General features: G+C 40.6%; 1 protein-coding gene across 1 annotated transcript in view; it reads right to left on the bottom strand.

Annotated features, from left to right (window-relative positions):
• Positions 1 to 19,920, bottom strand: part of LRP1B (LDL receptor related protein 1B) — a 3,669,685-nt gene that overhangs the window by 1,628,494 nt on the left and 2,021,271 nt on the right. Inside the window, exon 23 of the mRNA XM_086955170.1 lies at positions 15,137 to 15,382. Coding sequence (XP_086811296.1) covers positions 15,137 to 15,382 — 246 coding nt within the window. The remainder of the gene's footprint in view (positions 1 to 15,136; positions 15,383 to 19,920) is intronic.

Here is a 19,920-nt window from a genome sequence, read left to right on the forward strand (position 1 = left end):
ACTTCCTCATAAATCTGCCCCTATTAATTCACCATACAGTACTAATGCAATGCATTATTTCAGTTAATCATGCTCTACGCAGACATTTAACCAAACTTTCAGACATTACCATGCAATTATAGTTCTTTTATTAAACCAGATAAGGTAGTTCAGAACTTTCTTTTTTCTTCTGTTATTTGTTTTCTATTTTTTTGTAGTTTTTTAACAATTTTGTACTTTTTTTGGTGTTTTATTCCAAAAACAAAAAAAATGAAAACAATTGCATTTGTGGTTCTGTTGAGCTGCACAAATAGCGTCCACTGACTGTTCACCATAACAGATGATGGTTTTGCACTTAGTGCAGTGCTGCTGCAGAAAAGCAAATTTTGGGCGAATGTCTACTGATGGTGCTGAAGTGGATGCTCCAGAATTGCTAGCAATGCCTGGTGGTGGATTTTTTGCTGCACGCCTCATTTCTTCTCGTGCCAGATTCTTCGGGTGTTTATACATACTCGCTGTTCTACAGGAGTATTTGTTGTCACTGCCTCGCAACAGGACCCTGTCAGACAGCAAGCATGTGACTTTTCTTGCATTGACCTTTTTTTCACCGGCAAGAAAGGTGAAAAATTTCCATACCACTGATTCAGGCCTCTGCTTAGGTGGATCTTCCTCCAAGATATCTTCTTCTGAAGAATGATGAGGAGCTTGAGAACCAGATGCCATTTCTCCAAAAAACACCCAAAAAATTCAAAAACCAGCTCTGGAAGAACAGATGTCTCTCATCAACTGCTCCAAACAGAATAATTAAAATGGGTGGGGTCCTTCAATAGTTACAGTGGGAAATGTTATGAACCAATCAAATCTTTTTTTTTGAGGTCACATGGGATCCGCGCACCGTGCGCTCATGAAGCACGCACCCGAAGCGACTTCGCGAAAATATATTTAAAAATAATATACGTTTATTACAAGTAGAAATACATTATTTTTATGAATACCTTAGATAATCTTTTGCCCTAATTGCCCTAATATGAATATTAAAGACACGTACATATAAATTTAGAACATAAAAAATTTCGCGGGAGTCGTGCACCCAGTGCGCCCCAGCACGTATATGACGTGACGTGGGGCCCGCCACCGTGTAAGTGTCGCAAACCGTAATACGCACGTGTCGCAAATGCGTGGGAGCAGGAGTCGCAAACCAGTTGCATACCGGTCGCGCACACCACGTAACTCTATGAATGATTGGCGGTGCGTAACAGGATGTATCGGTGTATGAGTACATATGATAAGTGAGTACATGTATGAGTGTATGTATGAGTACATGTATGAGTGACTATATAGGACTGAGTTGTTGGTGAATGAGTGGATGTGTATGTAGATCTTGGAATTACTGATTAGGTTGTTGTAACTGGTATTGGTATGTCCATTCTTTTAAAAATTGTAGTTTCTATTTTTGAATGTGTGTATCAAAGGTTATATTAGGGTGAGAGGAGGTCTGCCACTCTATCACAAGGATGATGTCATCAGTGATGTCATTTCAGATGTCATCAGTGATGTCATGAGTGATGTCACTGATCATGTCATGAGTGACGTAATATGTGACGTCATCAGCAGTGCATTGCGGGTGCGCGAGTTATAGTTAGCTGAAATAACTAAAACAGGGGAATTTCAATAGTTTTGTACGAGTAAAATGTCCAGCAAACCATAATGCCCCTGAAACCTATGTTTTTTTCAGTGAATATATATATATATATATAGTTTTGGTAGTGCTCCTCTCCACAGGTGCGGTTTATCTGGGCCATTAATGTTGGTTTTGTTTTGCAAATCCAAACGAATGTTACAAAGATTATACCAAAGAGGTCTTCTTCTTATATGTGTAAAAGAATATAAGAACAAAAAATTAGATGGTCTACTTCAGCCATAAAACCAACAAACTCAGATCCAAGTCTACCAGTAAGACAAAGTTTCGAGCATATTTTCATAATGGCAACCAATATATTCATAAATAATTGCCACTTATTGAAGAATAGCCCTTCTATCAAGAATGACGTTTTGGAATACCCACAAATGGGCTTCTATAGAGCTGGAAATCTCAAACTAATTTGAGGGATAGTACCATAATGGCGATTCTCATGCTTATTTCTCTAGTTTTTTTATAATACCATGGTGCATTTCACCTGCTTCTTAATTATAGGACCACAATTACTTCCTTTCGCAACTTCTCATGCACTCTTAGTGTTAAAGACAAAGGCATCGAAGAGCTTGGGATGTGCTTCCCACTTCCTAGTCACAAGACCACACTTGTTTCTCCGTATCTTAACCTCTTGACATTTTTGTGCATATTATCATTGACCTAAATGTTAGAGGTAGCGAAGTACTTTGAGCAAGAATTACTTGCTATACCCCCCTATGCTGGACCGTGCATTTCTCTAATTTCTCTAATTTGTTATGCCTTCTCTTTTCTTCTCTTGCACAGATGGAAGATTCTACCTAATATTATTGAGGGGTTAGGCTTTAAGCTTTAATTCCTTAAACCCAATATGCATTTAACAATAATATCATTTTCTATACCTTTCCTACTTACTATTGGCTAACTTGTGATACTAGGCCTCACTATTGGCTACCTGGTCATTTTTGATTTGTGGAACTTACTTCTAACATATTTCTAACAACTACCACACAGTCCCTACAAAACCTCTGAGTTGAAATTCAAATAAACCACTTAGCATGCATGACTATGATGTAATACCTTTAACAACATGCATATATTAAAGGTTGATATTACTATGGATGTGTTATATAACTTGGTACTTACATGTTCATAATTTGATATGAATAACATGATTGATCTTTATTCTTAAGGAGTCTAAGTGTAAATATTTTTGATGTTCTCTTTTCTCTTCTGTTATCTGTGTGACATATCTGTTTTAGAAATGGGGGTCTCTAGTTGCCAAATAGGGACCCTTGCATCTAGTCAGGATAAGGGAGATACACACTTTAGGCAACCCCTATTCACCCATGGGTTGCTTGTCTAGAGCAGACAGGTGTATCCCAAAGGCAAGGTACAAAGTATTTGTACTCAAAACACACAGTAATAAAAGTATAACATCACAAATGGACACCACACCAGTTGAGGAAAAATGAAGTATCTTTATATAAACTCAACAAGACTAAAATGACAAAAAACCAAGATACATGTAATAAGAATATGACTTTTCAAAGGTTTCAAGCAACTGTGTCCATAGAAATCTATGGATGTTTGACCCTACACAAAGTACCTGTAGAGGCATCAAAATTCACAAAGCCCAAACAGCCACAGAAAAAGGAAGCATTGAGAATCAAAGAGAAGCGTCAGTTCCTGAGTTCTTGGGGAGGTGATGTAATAGTTCTATTGCACCCAGGAGAAGTGATGCGTCAAATCAGACTGTAGGAGGAAGTAATGCATTGACTCCAAGGCAGTTCTGGTCTGTGGGTGATAAATCAGGAAAACTTGCCACACAGGTGCAATGCGTGGAAATCCAGGATGTGTGGGCAGTCGATGCGGTGGGAGTAAGAGGCGCTACATCAGTTTCTTCAGCTGCGATCCCATGATGCGTCTTCCAGCCATGACATGCTCTGCATCATCTCTGCAGCGACGCAGCAATGCATGGAGATTTACTTCATATGGTGGTGCCACCTCGGGAAGAAAAGCCGCAAGAAGGGCAATGGGTTGATTTTCTCAGTTCTTCAGGTTTTTCCAGATCCCAACAGCAGAAACAATCTCCAGAGCCCTAAAACCGAAATAAGCACCTCCTGGCAGGTCAGAACTCTCAGCAGTAGAGTACAGGGGAGCTAAGGGTGAACTATTTGTGTCCCTGAGACTTCCGAAAAGGAGGCCAGCACACACAGGCCTTTGGAGATTCTTCTTCAAGCAGGTTCACAGCAAAGTTCCAGTCTTTGACCATTCCTTGGCAGAAACAGCAACTGCAGGCTAACCCCACAAGGCAAAGAGGCATTACTGCTTCTCACAGCTCTTCACCTTGGTAAATGTTCCTCTAGAGTCCAGAAGTGATCTAAAGTTCTGGGTTTCAAGGTCTACTACTTATACCCCATATTGTCTTTGTTCTCTTTGTGCAAAGGTCTCAGAGCCCACTCCAAACCAGTTTGGTCCTCAATGGTACAGTACGATGACAGAGGTGGAGACATCATTATGCAAGGGAGACAGGCTCTATTCAGGTGCAAGGAAATCTCCACCCACTAATCTAAATGCAGCTGAGCCTCATTCAGTTCAACTCTGAGTCATCCAGGTAGGGCCATGCACACCACACCCCCCTGTGGCTGTCTACCATTAATGCACACCCCCAGCCCCTGTCACTCCAAAACCAGACTGTCAATCCACAAACAGGCAGAGGCACACAAAATGGTTAAAAAGGTTAAACAAGGAAATGACTACTTTCTAAAAGTGGCATTCTCAAACACACAGTCTAAAAAACATCTTTACTAAAGGATGTGTTCTTAAATTCTGAGTTCAGAGAGCCTAAACTCTATTCCTCCATCTTCTCCCAGTGGGAAGTTATGCTTGTAAGATTTTACAAAGTATCTTGCATGCTATCCTATGGGACAAATAGCCTTTCGGTAGTGAAACATGAAATACAAAGTATTTCACTATCAGGACACATCACACACATCAGTGCATATTGTGCCTTTCACATACACTGCACCCTGCCCATGGGGGTACCTTGGGCCTACCTGAGGAGTGCTTTACATGTAAGTAAAGGGCATGTGTAGACCCTGCAGTGGCAGGTCTTAGATAGATTTAGACGGCTACACATGTGGGTGGCATAATCAGTGCTGCAGGCCCACTGATAGCATTTGATTTACAGGCCCTGGGCACCCACAGTGCACTTTACTAGGGGCTTACCAGTAATTCAAATATGCAAATCGTGATCAGCCAATCACATTACCAACTTACACAGAGAGCATATGTACTTTAGCACTAATCAGCAGTGGTAAAGTGCCCTTAGTCCTATAGCCAATAAAAAGGTCAGAAAAAATAGAAGGAAGAAGAAAAAAGGTTTGGGGATAACCCTGAAAAAAGGGCCATTTCCATCAGTCTGTAATTTGTGTGTTGTTTAATTTTGTGTTGCTGGCTTAAATTTGACATTACATGGATGTTTTTGGTTATAAGTAATACAAATGTATTGTTGTATATAATATGTAATGTTTCTATGTTGTGGATTATATTAGGCTTGAAAAAGCTCCAGGTGTGCCTGCCACAAGAGACGAAACACATGTTGGCTGTTCATGAAACATCATGAATAAACGCTGGTGATTCAAATCAAATATTTTATCCAATTGACTCTTGGATGTTAATGTTCTATTTCCATTTTGGAATTAAAAAGTCATTATACAAGGGGACAGCCAATTTTCAACTACTTTAACCATATCACATTGTGGATGTTAGGGGATATTCCACCGAATAGGTTGACCAGTCTGGAATACATAAATTGTTGATGTAAACCCCAGGAACCACACCCCTAGTTCCTAAAGAATGGGAATTTAAAATGTCACCTTCATATGTCTGGTATATTTATTCTTGATATGCATATTAAAATATGGTTTAAAGTAATTTTTCATTTTCCACTTCATATTGTTAAAGCCACAAAATATACTTCACATGGGTGCAGCTTCTTGAGTTGATTTTGCGGACGCTCAAGTAGATTTTTTACTTGATCAGCAGCCTTCGGGTGGTAACTGGCCACATTGGAAAAATCTCACCAGATCTCCTAGCAATCAAAAACACGCTATGGCACACCAAATCTTGCTTGCACACGCTAACTTACAGTTTTGACATGCATGCGCAAGAAAACGTTCCCCAATGCGTAAATTGGTGAAATTTTGCCAGTTGTCAAAATTCCACGAATTACGCTTCTGGTTTTTTCACAATTGTTATCGCGATCTGTGGCCGAATGAGAATGTTGAAAGGTGAATAAAATCATAATGGGACATATATGATGAGGTATGCTCATTAGAGCTGTAAACAATATATGTTAATGTTCTTTTTATTGAATTGATCTAATATATTCATACATAATGTTTCTCGTTGGAATTGATGCTAACAGGGCTACGTAGAGTTTAGCTTATATGGGTCATCTGCCATATGGACAGCTGTCCTTCCCTCCATATGTAAACTGTGTATATGGCTATGCACACTAATACAATGGATGTATCTATGAGATCATCAGGCAGGGGCAAAGGCAATAAAAGGCAGAACTGTAGCACTTATGGTCAGAAGCAAACAGTTGAGGCTGGAAAGCATATTGTGATAGAGCAATAATAAGTGAATGACTTGCATCATTTACATTTCCCTGAGAGTATCAAAACTAGCACAGAAATTGAATAAATAGAGCATGGCACTTGATTGAGTTATTCTAGCATATTGCTCATAATGGTCACTGAAAAATAGAGTGAGATCAAAATTGGTCTTGACAGTGTCAGGCAAACTCACCTGTAAATGAAGCCGTGTTCGTAGTAATGCAGAATTACCCAGCGGTTCAGCAAGATTCTGTGGAATTATTCAAGAAGACTGTAGTGCTAAATGTAAGTGAATGTGAATATCGATCAGGAGCAGTCGCACAATCTCACTAATTGTGCACTTGGTGTAGGATTTTTCTCCAATTTACTCCTGGCATTTAACGCTAATTTCTTTGTCCAAAATGCACTTTTGCATCAAAATGGGTGTGAGGATACATTTTGCGCAAAGACAAAAGTGAAAAATGCAACCACTTGTGCTCACTAATAGGTGCTCTTGTGTTAGGATATTTTACCCCCAAATCCCCTTATTTAGACCAGGAGGCGCAATCATATTATTATTGGTAATTCTGTGTCAAAGTGTAAAGCAGAATTACTCCAGTGTAATTGAAATTTCCCCCAGGACTACAAATTATATTTGTCACTCCAATGTCTGATACTACCAATGTGATTCATAGAAACTAACTAACCTATCCTGCTTTTATTTTTTTCTACGCACTATTCCAATATAGAGATCAATGCTGGGTGTGCTATTAAGAGTCCTTAGAATGTATGGGCATTGTTAGCTGTCCCCAAAGCACTTGCATATGGCCACCAGATTAAATTTACCACCCAAACAGAAAGTTTCCCACTGTAGGTCAGAAACTGGGTCTCTGATAGGAAGGACTTAAATGGGTCCTGAATTGGTGAACTGCTGATGGCTGATAACCTGCTGCTGCCATCTGGTGCCTGTACTCCAGTTCCCTGAACAGGTACAATGAGGGCGATTTTTTTAGCCCAGGTTTTAGCAAAAGTCCATAGTGATGCTTTTCTATTCAGTTTCACACTCCATGGAAATAAAGATGTTCAGATTTGGGTCTCTTCTCTTGACTCACGACTCCCATTGATGTATCTATCAAAAGACACAGAGCAGTGAAACCTTGACTGGTGTTTGCAAGGGTGAAATAGAGCATTCTCCGATGCCTCTTTCAATGTCTTGCACTTTCATCTTCTGCCATTCTTCTACAACTACTTGTTCCCTTGAAGTAACTGGATGGTAGCTTATTCACTGTGTGGATACGTCCAGTTTCCCTTAATCATCCGTCATAGCTCCATCCTGCAATAGTCCCTGCAATGCGCTTCAAGCAATATGACTATATGACAGCATATCTTTTGCTGGTCTGATAGGAAGCTGGTTGACATTAGATATCATAACCTGGAACTCAGAGATCTTTTCTAGAAAACTGACTTGACCATGTCATCAACAACTACATAATGATACTAGACTAGGAATTATTGTCCCCAACTCGGTCTTTTGCTATTTGTCTGGTTTCTTTTCGGTTAGGTTTCACCTCAAACCTATCTTCTCAGCCACAGCTCATTGTTCTGCCAACGTTGCGTCAGGATGATTGAGGTGAGTAAAGCCTGAAAGGAGCTTGGAAGACAAAAGGCATGAAAACAGCTGGTCTTCCCTCTTCTGACTTGCCACAACTGTCTATACAGATTGATAAGAATGCCTGTCTTCCTTCTCAAGAGCCTGGTCCTGTGCAAAGGCCTCCAGTAATGTTTTAGGGAGTACCACTAATCTACCACTTTTTTCTGGTAGGTGAATCAACCTTAACCTGTTGATCCAAACTGGATGCCCCACACTTATGCACATTTGGTCAAACAACACAGTGCACACAAGATGGTCGCTATCTCCTACTAGCTGTCGCTAACTGGTGTTAGCGACAGCTAGGTAATAGGGAGATAATTTTATCTCAGCTTTCTTGGCTTTTAAAGCCAAAACAGCGGAGATAAACCCCCTTGATAATATGCCCCCTAGATCTTTATCTGCATTCCTCTTGAGTATTGCACATATTAGGCATGCTCAAATTGGCAGCAAAGCAGAGAACGTATTCCTCTTCTTAATATCACTAGTATCACTAGTTGTCACACGTCTTTTAGCTGAGCCTTGGATTTGGGCTGTCTCTTGAGATCACTATATGCTTTCTATATTCGGTTCATTCATTATTTCAGTTTTAGCTGGAGGAAGGTGGGTGTGATATTTTGGATGGCTAAGTGGTCAAGGAAGAGAGACGTAAATGATTTTTGGTCATTGGTAGGCAGTGGAGGGTGATAATGTAGCATATATATAGATGTGGTATTCATATTAACGATTTCCATTGGTATAAACTATAGATAGAGAGAAACAAAAGGTACAGTCTTGTAGCATAATCTAGACATTACTGATCAAGGCAATAGTAACTTGAGCCTGTGAGAGAATCCTAGGTGTCAGAAGATTTGGAGATGTGATTATACTTTCGCTGAAGGTAGTTGAGTAGTATCTATTATTACACTGTTGACACTCATCAGCCTAAGGAACTGATTCCAATCTCTAGGATGATTTAAATGTTATTTTCAAAATTGTAGTGCGAACGTTTCAATGATTATGCATATTTAGTTATCATTAAAGAGTAGATGAGAAATGGTAGAACATTTGTAGATTCTTAGTTAGATGTTGAGATAGAAGAGGGAAAAGGTAGAAGCATAATGATTTTGGAACAATCTGTTATGCATGAAGAAGTCCAGCCCATGATTATACATTGAATGCTGATGTTCATACACTATATAATAATTTTAGGTGGTGTTCTATGTCAGAGGCAGAAAAAAGTCGCAGAAACAATAGGAAGCTGCAATCTTTAGATCATGCCAATTAGCATTGAAGGTGGATCCATCAGCTAAGTGATTGGAGAGTTATGGTGTCCAGTTTTTTGCATTGTCTCAAAATAGGTCTTTTTGATTGCTGACAGAGTTGTTTTTAGAAGAGGGTTGTTTATGGTCAAAGTGGATGATATGGTGGTAGATCCAAATGGCAGACTGACTTCCTTTTCAAGTTATGTCATCCATCGCTAAGGTCATGTCATCCAACATTATTTTCAATAACTCATGCTGGGGCATGGCCCTTCATGCGTCAGAAACTGATACCACACTATTCAACAACCAGAGTCAAACACTCAATGTCTGCCCATCAGATTGGTGCATCCGAGAAACTAGTGTCCACCTCTATTACTCTCACTTCATGTTTATCAAGCCTTTCTTTAACGTGGTCCAGTCTCAATTTTAGATGATCAATTTTAACAACTAGTTTGAAAACTTCTTTACATCTCTTTATGTATTTAGCCACCTCAGGTAGCACTTGGTCTTGGTCATGTTAAGAATGCACCTATTTGACTGATAATTCACTCCCCGCTTTCTGTCAAAGTGTATGTTAGTTTATATTTGATCAGTTTTCCTCCTATTATAATCCTTAGTAAGAATCACCCCACAGTGTTACAGCAACAAACCTAGGGGCAGATTTACAAGCCCCTTGCGCCGCTTTTACGCCGCCGTTGCATCACTTTTGTGACGCAGCGGCGGCGCAAAACATGCGCCATGGTGCGGGGTAGTTACAACGTGACGCATCTCCCAGATGCGTCACGTAGTAATACCCTGCGCCAGAAGAGGCGTACCATCGCAGGGGGAGGAGTTCCGATGCAGGAACGCCTCCCAAAAGTGAAATCTACAAGATTTCACTCAGTCATTTTTGGGCTCATGCTGCGTCAAAACCCTGCGCCTGCTTGAAGCAGGCGTAAGGATTGACGCAGCATTGTGCACATAGGGCCCCCCTGATCATTGCTGGAGCTGCGTCGCGCTTGCTGGTGCTGGTGCTGGTGCATCCCTGCCGATATGCAGGGATGCACCAGTAATTAAAAATCTGCCCCTTACAGTTTAATGTTAGGCAACGCTGCTTTGTAAAATCTATTAGGCTAAAGTCAGCATCTGAATAGGGTTGTACTTTGCCAATATACTGTGCAGCTGCTATATCATGCCTCCATCACCCACTCAATTACATTCATTCATTCATTCATTACATAATGGTCTTCACTTGGTAGCCTGGACTTTCTGTTTGTTTGTTATCACGCCTTGATACCCTTAGGGGCTAAGTTTGCGCGTTATAAAACGCCTTTCATTCATTCATTCAGAAGCAGATTATATTATTCACCTCAGGTGCATAAGGTGTTCTACACAGACCCTGAATACTATTCACAAATCAGTCTATTTAGGACCAACGGAGGTACACACACCTCTTCTCCTCGATCTTTTGTATTTTGCAAAGCTATTTTACACTTTCTGGCTCCTAAAATGTTCACACAGAATTTCCTGTTTCATATAGTCCATTATGTGCATCTCCACTTAGGCTACTGTTACTTACTAGTGTGATGACGTTGTCCGCTCAGTATAGCTGTGGTACTGCAGTCCACCAGATCTCTCTCCCCTCTTCTTTGTGCTCTGATTTGTTGCAGTAAATGCCCCACTACACTCATCTGAGCTGGGGTTTATCTGGGGCCAACTGCACATCCCCTGCATTTCCCTAGCAGCAAGTGCCCTTGTCTGCTAGCTTCGTCTGACATGTGAAGTCGTCAGAGACTGGCCTGACCCCTACCTTAGATCATGTCTCTAGGCATTCTACAGGCAATAGGGACGTCTTTGTGGTGACAATTCTAAAGGACTGCTTTGGATCACTGCTCATGGGGCTCCACAGCTGTCTCACCACTGCCTCTGAACATGGAGCGATTTTACTGCCTGGGAGTGGCCTGATATTCTGCAGTAGCAGCACAAATTGTGCCCTTCAAGCCCCCATGCCCTTCATGGCTCCCAGTTGCTCTTTGCTGTCCGCACTCAGACAGGGAGAGCTACATCACTCCTCCGCAGGCTGCTTGTGGTGTCTGGCCACTTCCCCAACAGCAACTCGGCAAAACGGCAGACCAAAGTCATCTCCGGGCTCTGCCCTCCTCCTCTCATAGCTGGCAACAAAATATGAGTTAGGTGTCTTTTTTCTCCTCCAGATCTCTTTGTCAGGATGTCATCTCCACATTCACGGACTTGAATGCAGTCAATGTCTGTCCAGGGAGTCTGATTTGTGCTGCCTAATCAAGGCAGGTAGAACTCACCTAACAAGCAGCTCTCTTCAGTCATGGTTCTCTGGCGTCCCCGTTTCAGATCGTTGACAAATAGATTTCCTATGTAACATTCCAAAAGATAGTTTTGGATTGTAAACTTATCCATTTTTAAGAGTGCCTGCATGAGTGTTTGACAAACCCTTTCATTTTGCCTGTGCTGTGTTATCTGATGTGAGAATCAATATTAGCTCAATGTCTTTCCTGGTGACCAGCACATCTCCCCTGCCTGGGCTTTCATTGCAATGATCAGCTTTTATTGTTTCTGAGTTGTATGAATGCTTTCATTTTTTTTTCTTAAAACGCCATGTTGTGTTTTGTACTTTCTATACCATGATGCACTAGATAGCACTGTTTACATTGAAGATAGGCACAAATTGTGTCTTAGGCAAAAAGCACATGATTAGAACTTTAACTTTTCAAATGCATAAAATCAAAAGAAAAACATTGCAGTCAGGTTTCTGGTGGCATCGGTCACTGTGAGATAATGGTGGGTTATAGGATAGTGCCCAGTCAGAAAGGTATTTAAATTTTTTCATAAGAGGCCAAATATACAACCATTTCATTTTGCGAGGCGCTAATTGAGATTTTTTGAGTCGCAATTAGAGACTCACAAAATAAAATGCGCTGATGTGTCTCAGACACATTGAGCAATTCCCAATTGGGTCACAAATAACCTGCCTCATCAATATTTATGCGACTGGTCGCAATTTGCGACCCATTGGGAATGGTCTGCAGTCACAGGGATGGTGGCAGCAGTCTGTCTTAAGAAATGTTGGCGCCCACATCCACAAATGGAAAGGGGTCCTTCGGGACCACCTTCATGTTTGCAAATGGGTTACCACTTCCTTCACAGAGTGGATACAATATGATTGTTTTGCAACCACATTCAGGTCGCAAAACATTTATACATGCCACTGTGGCTCGCTATTTGGGAGGGATGCCCTTGAAACGCCCCTTTCTAATAGCAACTCACAAACCATATTTTGCGTATTGGTAATAGGTTACGGACTCGCATAATAGGGTTAGTACAATGCAAAAGTCATTTTAGTGGTCGCAAACGCCCCGATTCTCCATATGCGACCGATAAAAACGGTCGTACATCTGGCCCATAATTTCCTTGCACCTGTCTGACATCAGCAGTTGGTGATGAGATTCAGTGCTTACCACATGCATTTGCTATGCAGGACATCCAGAGAACAAACCTCACCTCTGACATTCATGAAGACAGATGTAAAACAGAAATAAAGTGTACATAGACTGACTTAGCAGTTAGTGACATTGAATGTGTGTTTTAGAATGGCCAGTAAACATGTAAGATCTTTGTGGCAGGGGAGATCAGATAAGGGATCTGCTGCAGTCAGAATTTCCTCACATTTAATTGGAATCACTTGTTTTATGTCAATCAGTTGTTGGTGAAAGGACTTACTCAAATCACTCTATTGCCAATACCAAGATTGAGAGCATTATTTCTTTGCAAAAGCCACTGCAGATTATAACAAAATTCTAAATATTTCATTACAGATTTTCTAAATCTTCAGTCCTCTATGTGACTACCAAATACAACTAAAGCAAGAACTTGTATCAACCTACAATGGGGCAGGTAGTTATCAATTCTGAAAAGCATGTCATTGAAATGAAAATGCCTACCTGTTACATAATTATACCCTATTTGATATGTCACATTCCAGCCAACTTCTCCTGGTACATAGGGATATCTTCAAATACTTATTGTGATGTTCTACATCTAGAATTACTAAATCTCCTTATCTCTTATAACTGATGTCATAATCTTAAAGATATGGTATCATATTCGTAAGGCCGAATGAAAATCCGATGAACTTTAATACACATTGTTTTCTCTGTTAGGCCCTGAATCAAAGTTTGCTAGAATACAAGTGCTTTCTATCCCATCAGATACATAACTATAAACTCGGAGTAATTATTTATCGGGTGTGATAAATTGCACCTATTATGAGTTTTATGTGGAGCAACATGCAGATATTTGTGCATACCACACTAAAATCTGCATGGTATGGTGAATAACATACACTTTGACCTTGTTATATTCCAGCACATTTAACCTGCCAAAATGTAACGAAGGGGAAGTTTTTATTAACACACCCTGTAATTGCCAGATGCATTTGATCTTATTTCTGGCCCTTGTACAAACAGGCATTTATGTCAGTGTCAAAACTCCGACCCCCTAATAATCAGTGCCCCAGTGTTAAAGTGCCACTGCTTATATACATTGTGCAGAACAGTCCTCTTGCATACTGCTACAAACATATATAGGGTAATTTAATAGTTCAACTGTGTTCTCCAAACTACTTGAAAAAAAGTAATTTACCTAAAAACACTGGGGCATATGTAGTAGCTCCTATCGCCACCACAATGCCACCTATATTGACGCTGCGGTGGCGAAGGGTGTTAACGTAGCTTAACACTACCTTGTACATAAGGCCCCCTTTTGACACTATGGTTAGCATGAAAGGGGTGGGTAGTGGGTGCTGTGGTGGGCGTTCAACAGCAACACCCTTTCATTTTGACTCTGCCCCCTATGTACAAGGGAGGCTCACATAAGAGGCAGCGCCAAATTTAAGACCAGGTGAAAACAGGTCTTAAGTTTGGCGAAATGAGGAGAAATGCATTATTTCTCCTCTTTTTTGCTTTTTCCATATGTGATGCCTTGTGCAGCACTTATGGAAAAAGTAAAATGCCATGTTTTGTGTATGTACAGGGAAGGTGCCCCTTCCTGTAAATAAACACACTTTTTAAAGAATGCACTGTTGTCACTTTCATGTGTGTTGCATGAAGCAGCACACAAGAAGGTGACAGAATGGCATTTCTAAGATTGTTTATGTGCAGGAAGAGGCATCTTCCTACACATAAACAAACCTGCCCTCCACTCAGACACCCTTGCACTCTGGTGCAAGGGTGCGTGCGTTGGCGCTAAGTTACTAAACTTAGCACCATCGCAGGGGGAAAAGCAAGGCTGCACCACATTCTTGTAAATATAGTGCAGCCTTGCATTTCAGAAGTGAAGGAGAGAGGTGTTAATCCAGGAAGGCTGAAATCTCTCTCCTCTACTTCCTTGTACTTATCCCCCACTGATTCTTATATAAATTGCTTTCCCAAATTTAAGATTCATTGTTTTCATTTTTTTTATTTTGGGCAAAGTCTTCATTTTGTCTTCCCTCACTCATTGTTTTACAGGTCTAGAATATGTTCTGCACCCCTTGATAGTTTGTGGATCTGCCCTCTAGATTTGCTGCCATGATACTATGTCACCCATACCATTACAATTTTGGCTACATTGAGCATGATTTGAGTAAGACCAGCAGAACTCTAATGAGCCAATAAACCATCAATTTAGTTTCAGTTCACGAAAGCAGGAATCACATCCGGGCTGTGGATGACAGAGTTGAATTGATAGAGGGGGCATGAGCCTGTCGCCCTATGCATTAAGGTTCAGCATAATTATGTTACTCAGTAGCCTAAAGTCTTTGCGCCTCCCCCTTAAGATCGTTTCAAGGTTATGCCTTCAACGAAATGGAAGCACTTGTTAAACACAATTAGAGTTTTGGAATATTAAAAAAAGGAAAGAAGTATCTTCCAACAAATATACAGTCCAATCGTGTTATGTCACCACGGGGACTGAAATGTAAATATTAAAAACGGTAACTTACCAGTACTGGTACAACTTTCTCCGTCAGGATTAAGAGTCCAGCCATCATAACAAGAACACTTCACAGTATTTTTGTGTTGCTCACAAACTTGACTACATTTAAAATGTTTAAAGCAGTAATCCAATGCTTCACAAGTTTTGTTGTCTGGGCTCAGAATCATTCCCATGGGGCAGGAACAGACGATCCCTCTTGAAGGAACAACACTGCACTGGTGACTGCAGTCTCCATTATTAAGGTAACATTCATCTAAAAGCAATGAGTACAAATTGTTTTGTTAAAATAAATAGAAATGACATGAAATACATTCACGCATATCACTCAAATCAACATTAATGCAATTATTGAATCCCATAGCACAGAGCAGTTGAAATAAAAATATTTATTAAAAAGTACAATTGTTAGAGGTTTGTTGGTTGACTGGGGTGTTAGCCCTGGTCAAGCAACAGCCACAATCTCTGGAAAGGAGAACCCCAAACAGTCACTATAATAAACTGTGCCTAACCCTGGGTCAGTTTAAATAAGAGGCAATGTGTCTTAACTTTGGGGCAATGTGTAAACAGTAATATAGTGAAAACACAACACAAGAAAAACCCCACACCAATTAAAAAAATAGAGTACATTTTTAATAAATTAGATGATAATTCAACAACAGAAATCCGATCTCTAGAATTGAGATAATTAATGTTTTAAGTTTTTAGTAAAAACTAGGGCCTAAAAGATCAAAGCACCATCCACAGAAATCTAGTCATGCTAGACCGGGCCAAAGTTGAAAAATATGGCTGAATGCGATGGAGCACGAGTCGGACACAAGTAGTGGATTGGGACCAGTCAATGCTTACCATGGGACATAGAGTAATTTTCATGAAAAAGTTTCTGAGGTGGTAAAGTACAGTGAGGAAAGGCTGCAGGCAGCTTCCAAGGAGGGAGCGTCATCATCTGGAAGCCACTGTTTGAAGTTGCTGTGAATATTTTTAGAAGTCAAAAATCTCCAGAGGAATGAGGCAGGAGGCTGTAGCCGATAAAAGTTCTTGGAAGCTGGCTACCCCTTTGGCAAAAGGCCACTGAACTGGATTTGCTACTGCAGAGAAAAGTGTAGCGGGATCATCTGCAAGGTGAGGCTGACTGGCAATGCACATCTTGGCCGGATAGATGAGCAGGTTGCTTACGGTCTTTCCTCAATTCTTAAAACTATTTTTAGCCAACATTTTGGCTAAAGTCAAATTTTGTCTAATAATTGCAGAAAAAGTGATTTTAGAATGTCTTTATTTTTTCTGCCTAAAGCCTCCAGCAACCTTTTCAGAGTTAATCTCCAACAATCATTGTGCAGTCTGCTGGCCCCTGCAAGAAGCTGTGAAGGGCTCCCAGGAAAGAGAATTCAAGGGCCTTGGGTGAGTGTAGGTGTGAACTCCTTCTGACCAGCTGGCTTGAGGGATTTGTCTACCAACTGGCCAAGCTGTACAGGGGCATCCCCTGCACAGACAGGCGTAACTCACACCAAGGCCTGCCCCTCTCCCATTGTTCAGGTAGTTAGGATAAAACCAATTCCATTGGTGGGAAAACCCAGAACTGTTATCAGAATTGGTTTGCACATAACGTTTCTCATTTCCATAGACATGCTTCAGGGGTGTGCCCAAAGCTCTGCCCATGGGAAGGAAGGATCTGCCATGTTGGATTTTGGCAGAACAGTACACTGTGGGATTGTTTAAACCAAACCACAAGGAAATAGTCACTATGTCTAACAGTGCTTTCTGTAAATAGTCCATTATTGTCAATAATTGAGTCAAAGCCTACAAATCACTCTATCATCCCTCTCAACCCATTTCTAAATACAGCTCTTCAGAGCCCCAAACTAAGCAGCAATTATTCTGACCCATGTCCCATTTCTCACTACCAGATTCCGGTAGTATTTTTCCCTAGTGTCCCTAAGACAAGAATGTCTATGTTGTTACTAATATGAGGGCAACTTTAACACTTCTCACATTCAGCTCAAATGAACTTCACCAGTGAAAGTTCCACCATGTGTGCACAGTTTAAACAGCCTTTGTTTACTATTACATTTACTCTAGAATGCTTTGATTGTAGAAAATAAAGAGCATAATATCTTGTTATGTCCCTCTTACCACTCTTCATTCCCAGAATTATAATTTGATTTGATTTAATTTGAACATTTGTATAGCACCTGAATGCCCGAGGGAATGCTTCTCATTGTCAGAGTCATGCAGTTCAACTATATCTCTAGTTTTTACTTTCCAAAAATATTTATATTTCTTCAACAAATATCTGTAAAATACTGTATTTGAAGTCAAAATACTATCAATCAAAAATATATGCATTTCCTAGATGAGAGTGGATAGTCTACTCAGGTGCACAAGAATAAATATTACTCAGCATAAGAATAAAGGGTGCTCTGTTATGAAAGTAGCAAACACTAGAAGATGATGAACAGAGCGCTGAAACTTTTCAAACACTCACAGATCTGGGTTGAATCTGTCATCATTCTTTGGCTCACTTCGCCACCTCAGTTTAGTCCCAGCTTTATGCAAATCAGTCTTGACACTGTGCCTCATGGGAACAGTCCAGCCTAAACTGCCAAGCCAGGATTTCCCTGAACGGGAACCTGAAACAAGCATCCTGGGTCCGGTTTCTGGGTAACACCTTTCATCAACCAGGCTCACTTGGATCCAGTGGCAAAGGGACCCTCGTCTGGGAATACCCTGCCATCTTAGGGCGAACAAAGCAAACACAAGGAGATGATGGTCGGAGCGCTGAAACTTTTTAGACACTCACCCCCTGTCACAGATCTGGGTTGAAGCCATCATCAGATTTCTGCACTGGGGTGAATGTATGACATTGTTCGGAATTCTGTCCATCAACTGTTCTTTTTTGCATTTGTCACCCCGAGTGAGACGGGTATGCCCAGACATGGGTCCCGTGCTCTCCATGCCACTGGAGTCAAGCTATTCTGGTTGATGAGGGCTGAAAGCCCAAAACCAGTCGTAGGATGCTTGTTTCCAGTCCAGGGAGGAATTTGCCTGGCAGTTTGAGTTGGACTGTTGCCATTGGGCGCAGGTTCAAGACTGATTTGCATATGATTTGGTCCAAAGTGGAAAGGCATGTTGAGCAAAAAACAATTGATTTAAGCCCAGGTCTCTGTTCTAGGGTGGATGTATGACATTATTCTGCATTCTGTCCATCAATTGGTATTTTTGCTGTTATGAAAGTAGACATCACAACTAACACTTCAACAGGACTATTGTCTGCAGTTCTGAACTACACCTTCTGAAGGATTGAAAAAGTGGTCCGCTCAAAGGTAGAAAATGCTATGATTCAGGATAATTACTTCCATGTTACCTAAGGGAGTAAAACAGTACAACCAGCAGGGAGTTTTAGTTCTGACAGTGAGATGTTAGTCTATCATTTATTGTATTTTTCTTATCAGAAATGTCAATGTCAATCTCATAAACTTTATTCGGACGTTACAACGATAAAGGTGCAAATGCTTCCAGCACAGTGATCCAACATTATATATAAATAAGAGAATCATTAGATAGTACACATCATTTGCCAAAGGTTTTGAATCATCACTGTTAAAATGTTAAAACAATATTCAAAAGATAAATTCTATTATTATTTTAAAACATATACCACATTGAAATACAAAAAGGAATCCACTAAATGTGAAAATATAATCAATTTACAAAGATAAAGCATTGCATAGTTATTACAAAGCCTGGACATAATAGTTTAATACAATTATGAACTGCAGACTATTGCGTCTTGGATGGGTACCTTCTAATAATCCACATGTTCCCAAAGAACTTTGCAACTCCATATGCTACAGAAGGCCTACAGTCCGATTTTAGGATGCAAAGCGCATTCTAGTGGCAGACAGTTCTCAATAATCTACAAACAGGGGCTAGCCACTTATGTCTCATGAGACTATATAGAGGCAAACAAATAAATCTGGCCAATTGTTTCAATTATTATAGGACAACCCGGGCAGTTCTGTGTTCTATCCAAGGGCTGCAGTCAAGCAACTGTAAAGGAGTTCACGGGAAGGGAACCACATCTAAATTGGATATAGAGTTTTGTATCCTCCATATACTGTTCGAAAGTGCTTTGTAGTGTGAATTCCATGAAATCTAGCGTGAGATGACCCACAGATGATTGAGCAACAAAAGACTGTAATACCCAGCTCCAGTATTAATTTTTAACCACTTCTTTGCTTGGCAGTTGGCTAAGGTTTTTAGTTTCCCAGGAACTTCCAGACCCTTTGCTGATAGTAGTGACCTAACTTTGTTGAACCACCCAACTTTTTTGAAGGGGTCAAGCTTGGAAACCTCATCAAGTGCTGCAGCATAATGGGAAAGCTCAGGAGTCAGTTTCAGATGCAGCCAAAAGAGCAAGAGCCACACCCTAGCTTTTTCCACAATTGAGCGTCTTCCAATATCCAGCCGTAGGGGTTGAAGTGGGGTGCTCTGGGGAAGTAAACATATAGATCTTAAGGATTTATTCTCTGTAATTAACAGGCCTTCCATGTTTTCTAATCCTCAGAGTTCAGCCCCATACAGAACTGAACTCGCTACCTTGTGGTCATAAATCTGGAGAGGGGCAGCTATTGGCTTAGTTTGGGTAGTTCTATGCTCCTTAATCAGTGCCCCAATGGTCTGCTGAAGATTCTGATTCATAATGTGATCTTTCCATGCCATTTTCTTGGAAAAGGCTATGCTCAAATAACCAAAAGTGGCCTCTCTCTCAAGAGGGATCCACCCCAGCAGCATTTT

Source organism: Lissotriton vulgaris, chromosome 2_1, assembly GCF_964263255.1.
Source record: "Lissotriton vulgaris chromosome 2_1, aLisVul1.2, whole genome shotgun sequence".
Classification (NCBI taxonomy): domain Eukaryota; kingdom Metazoa; phylum Chordata; class Amphibia; order Caudata; family Salamandridae; genus Lissotriton; species Lissotriton vulgaris.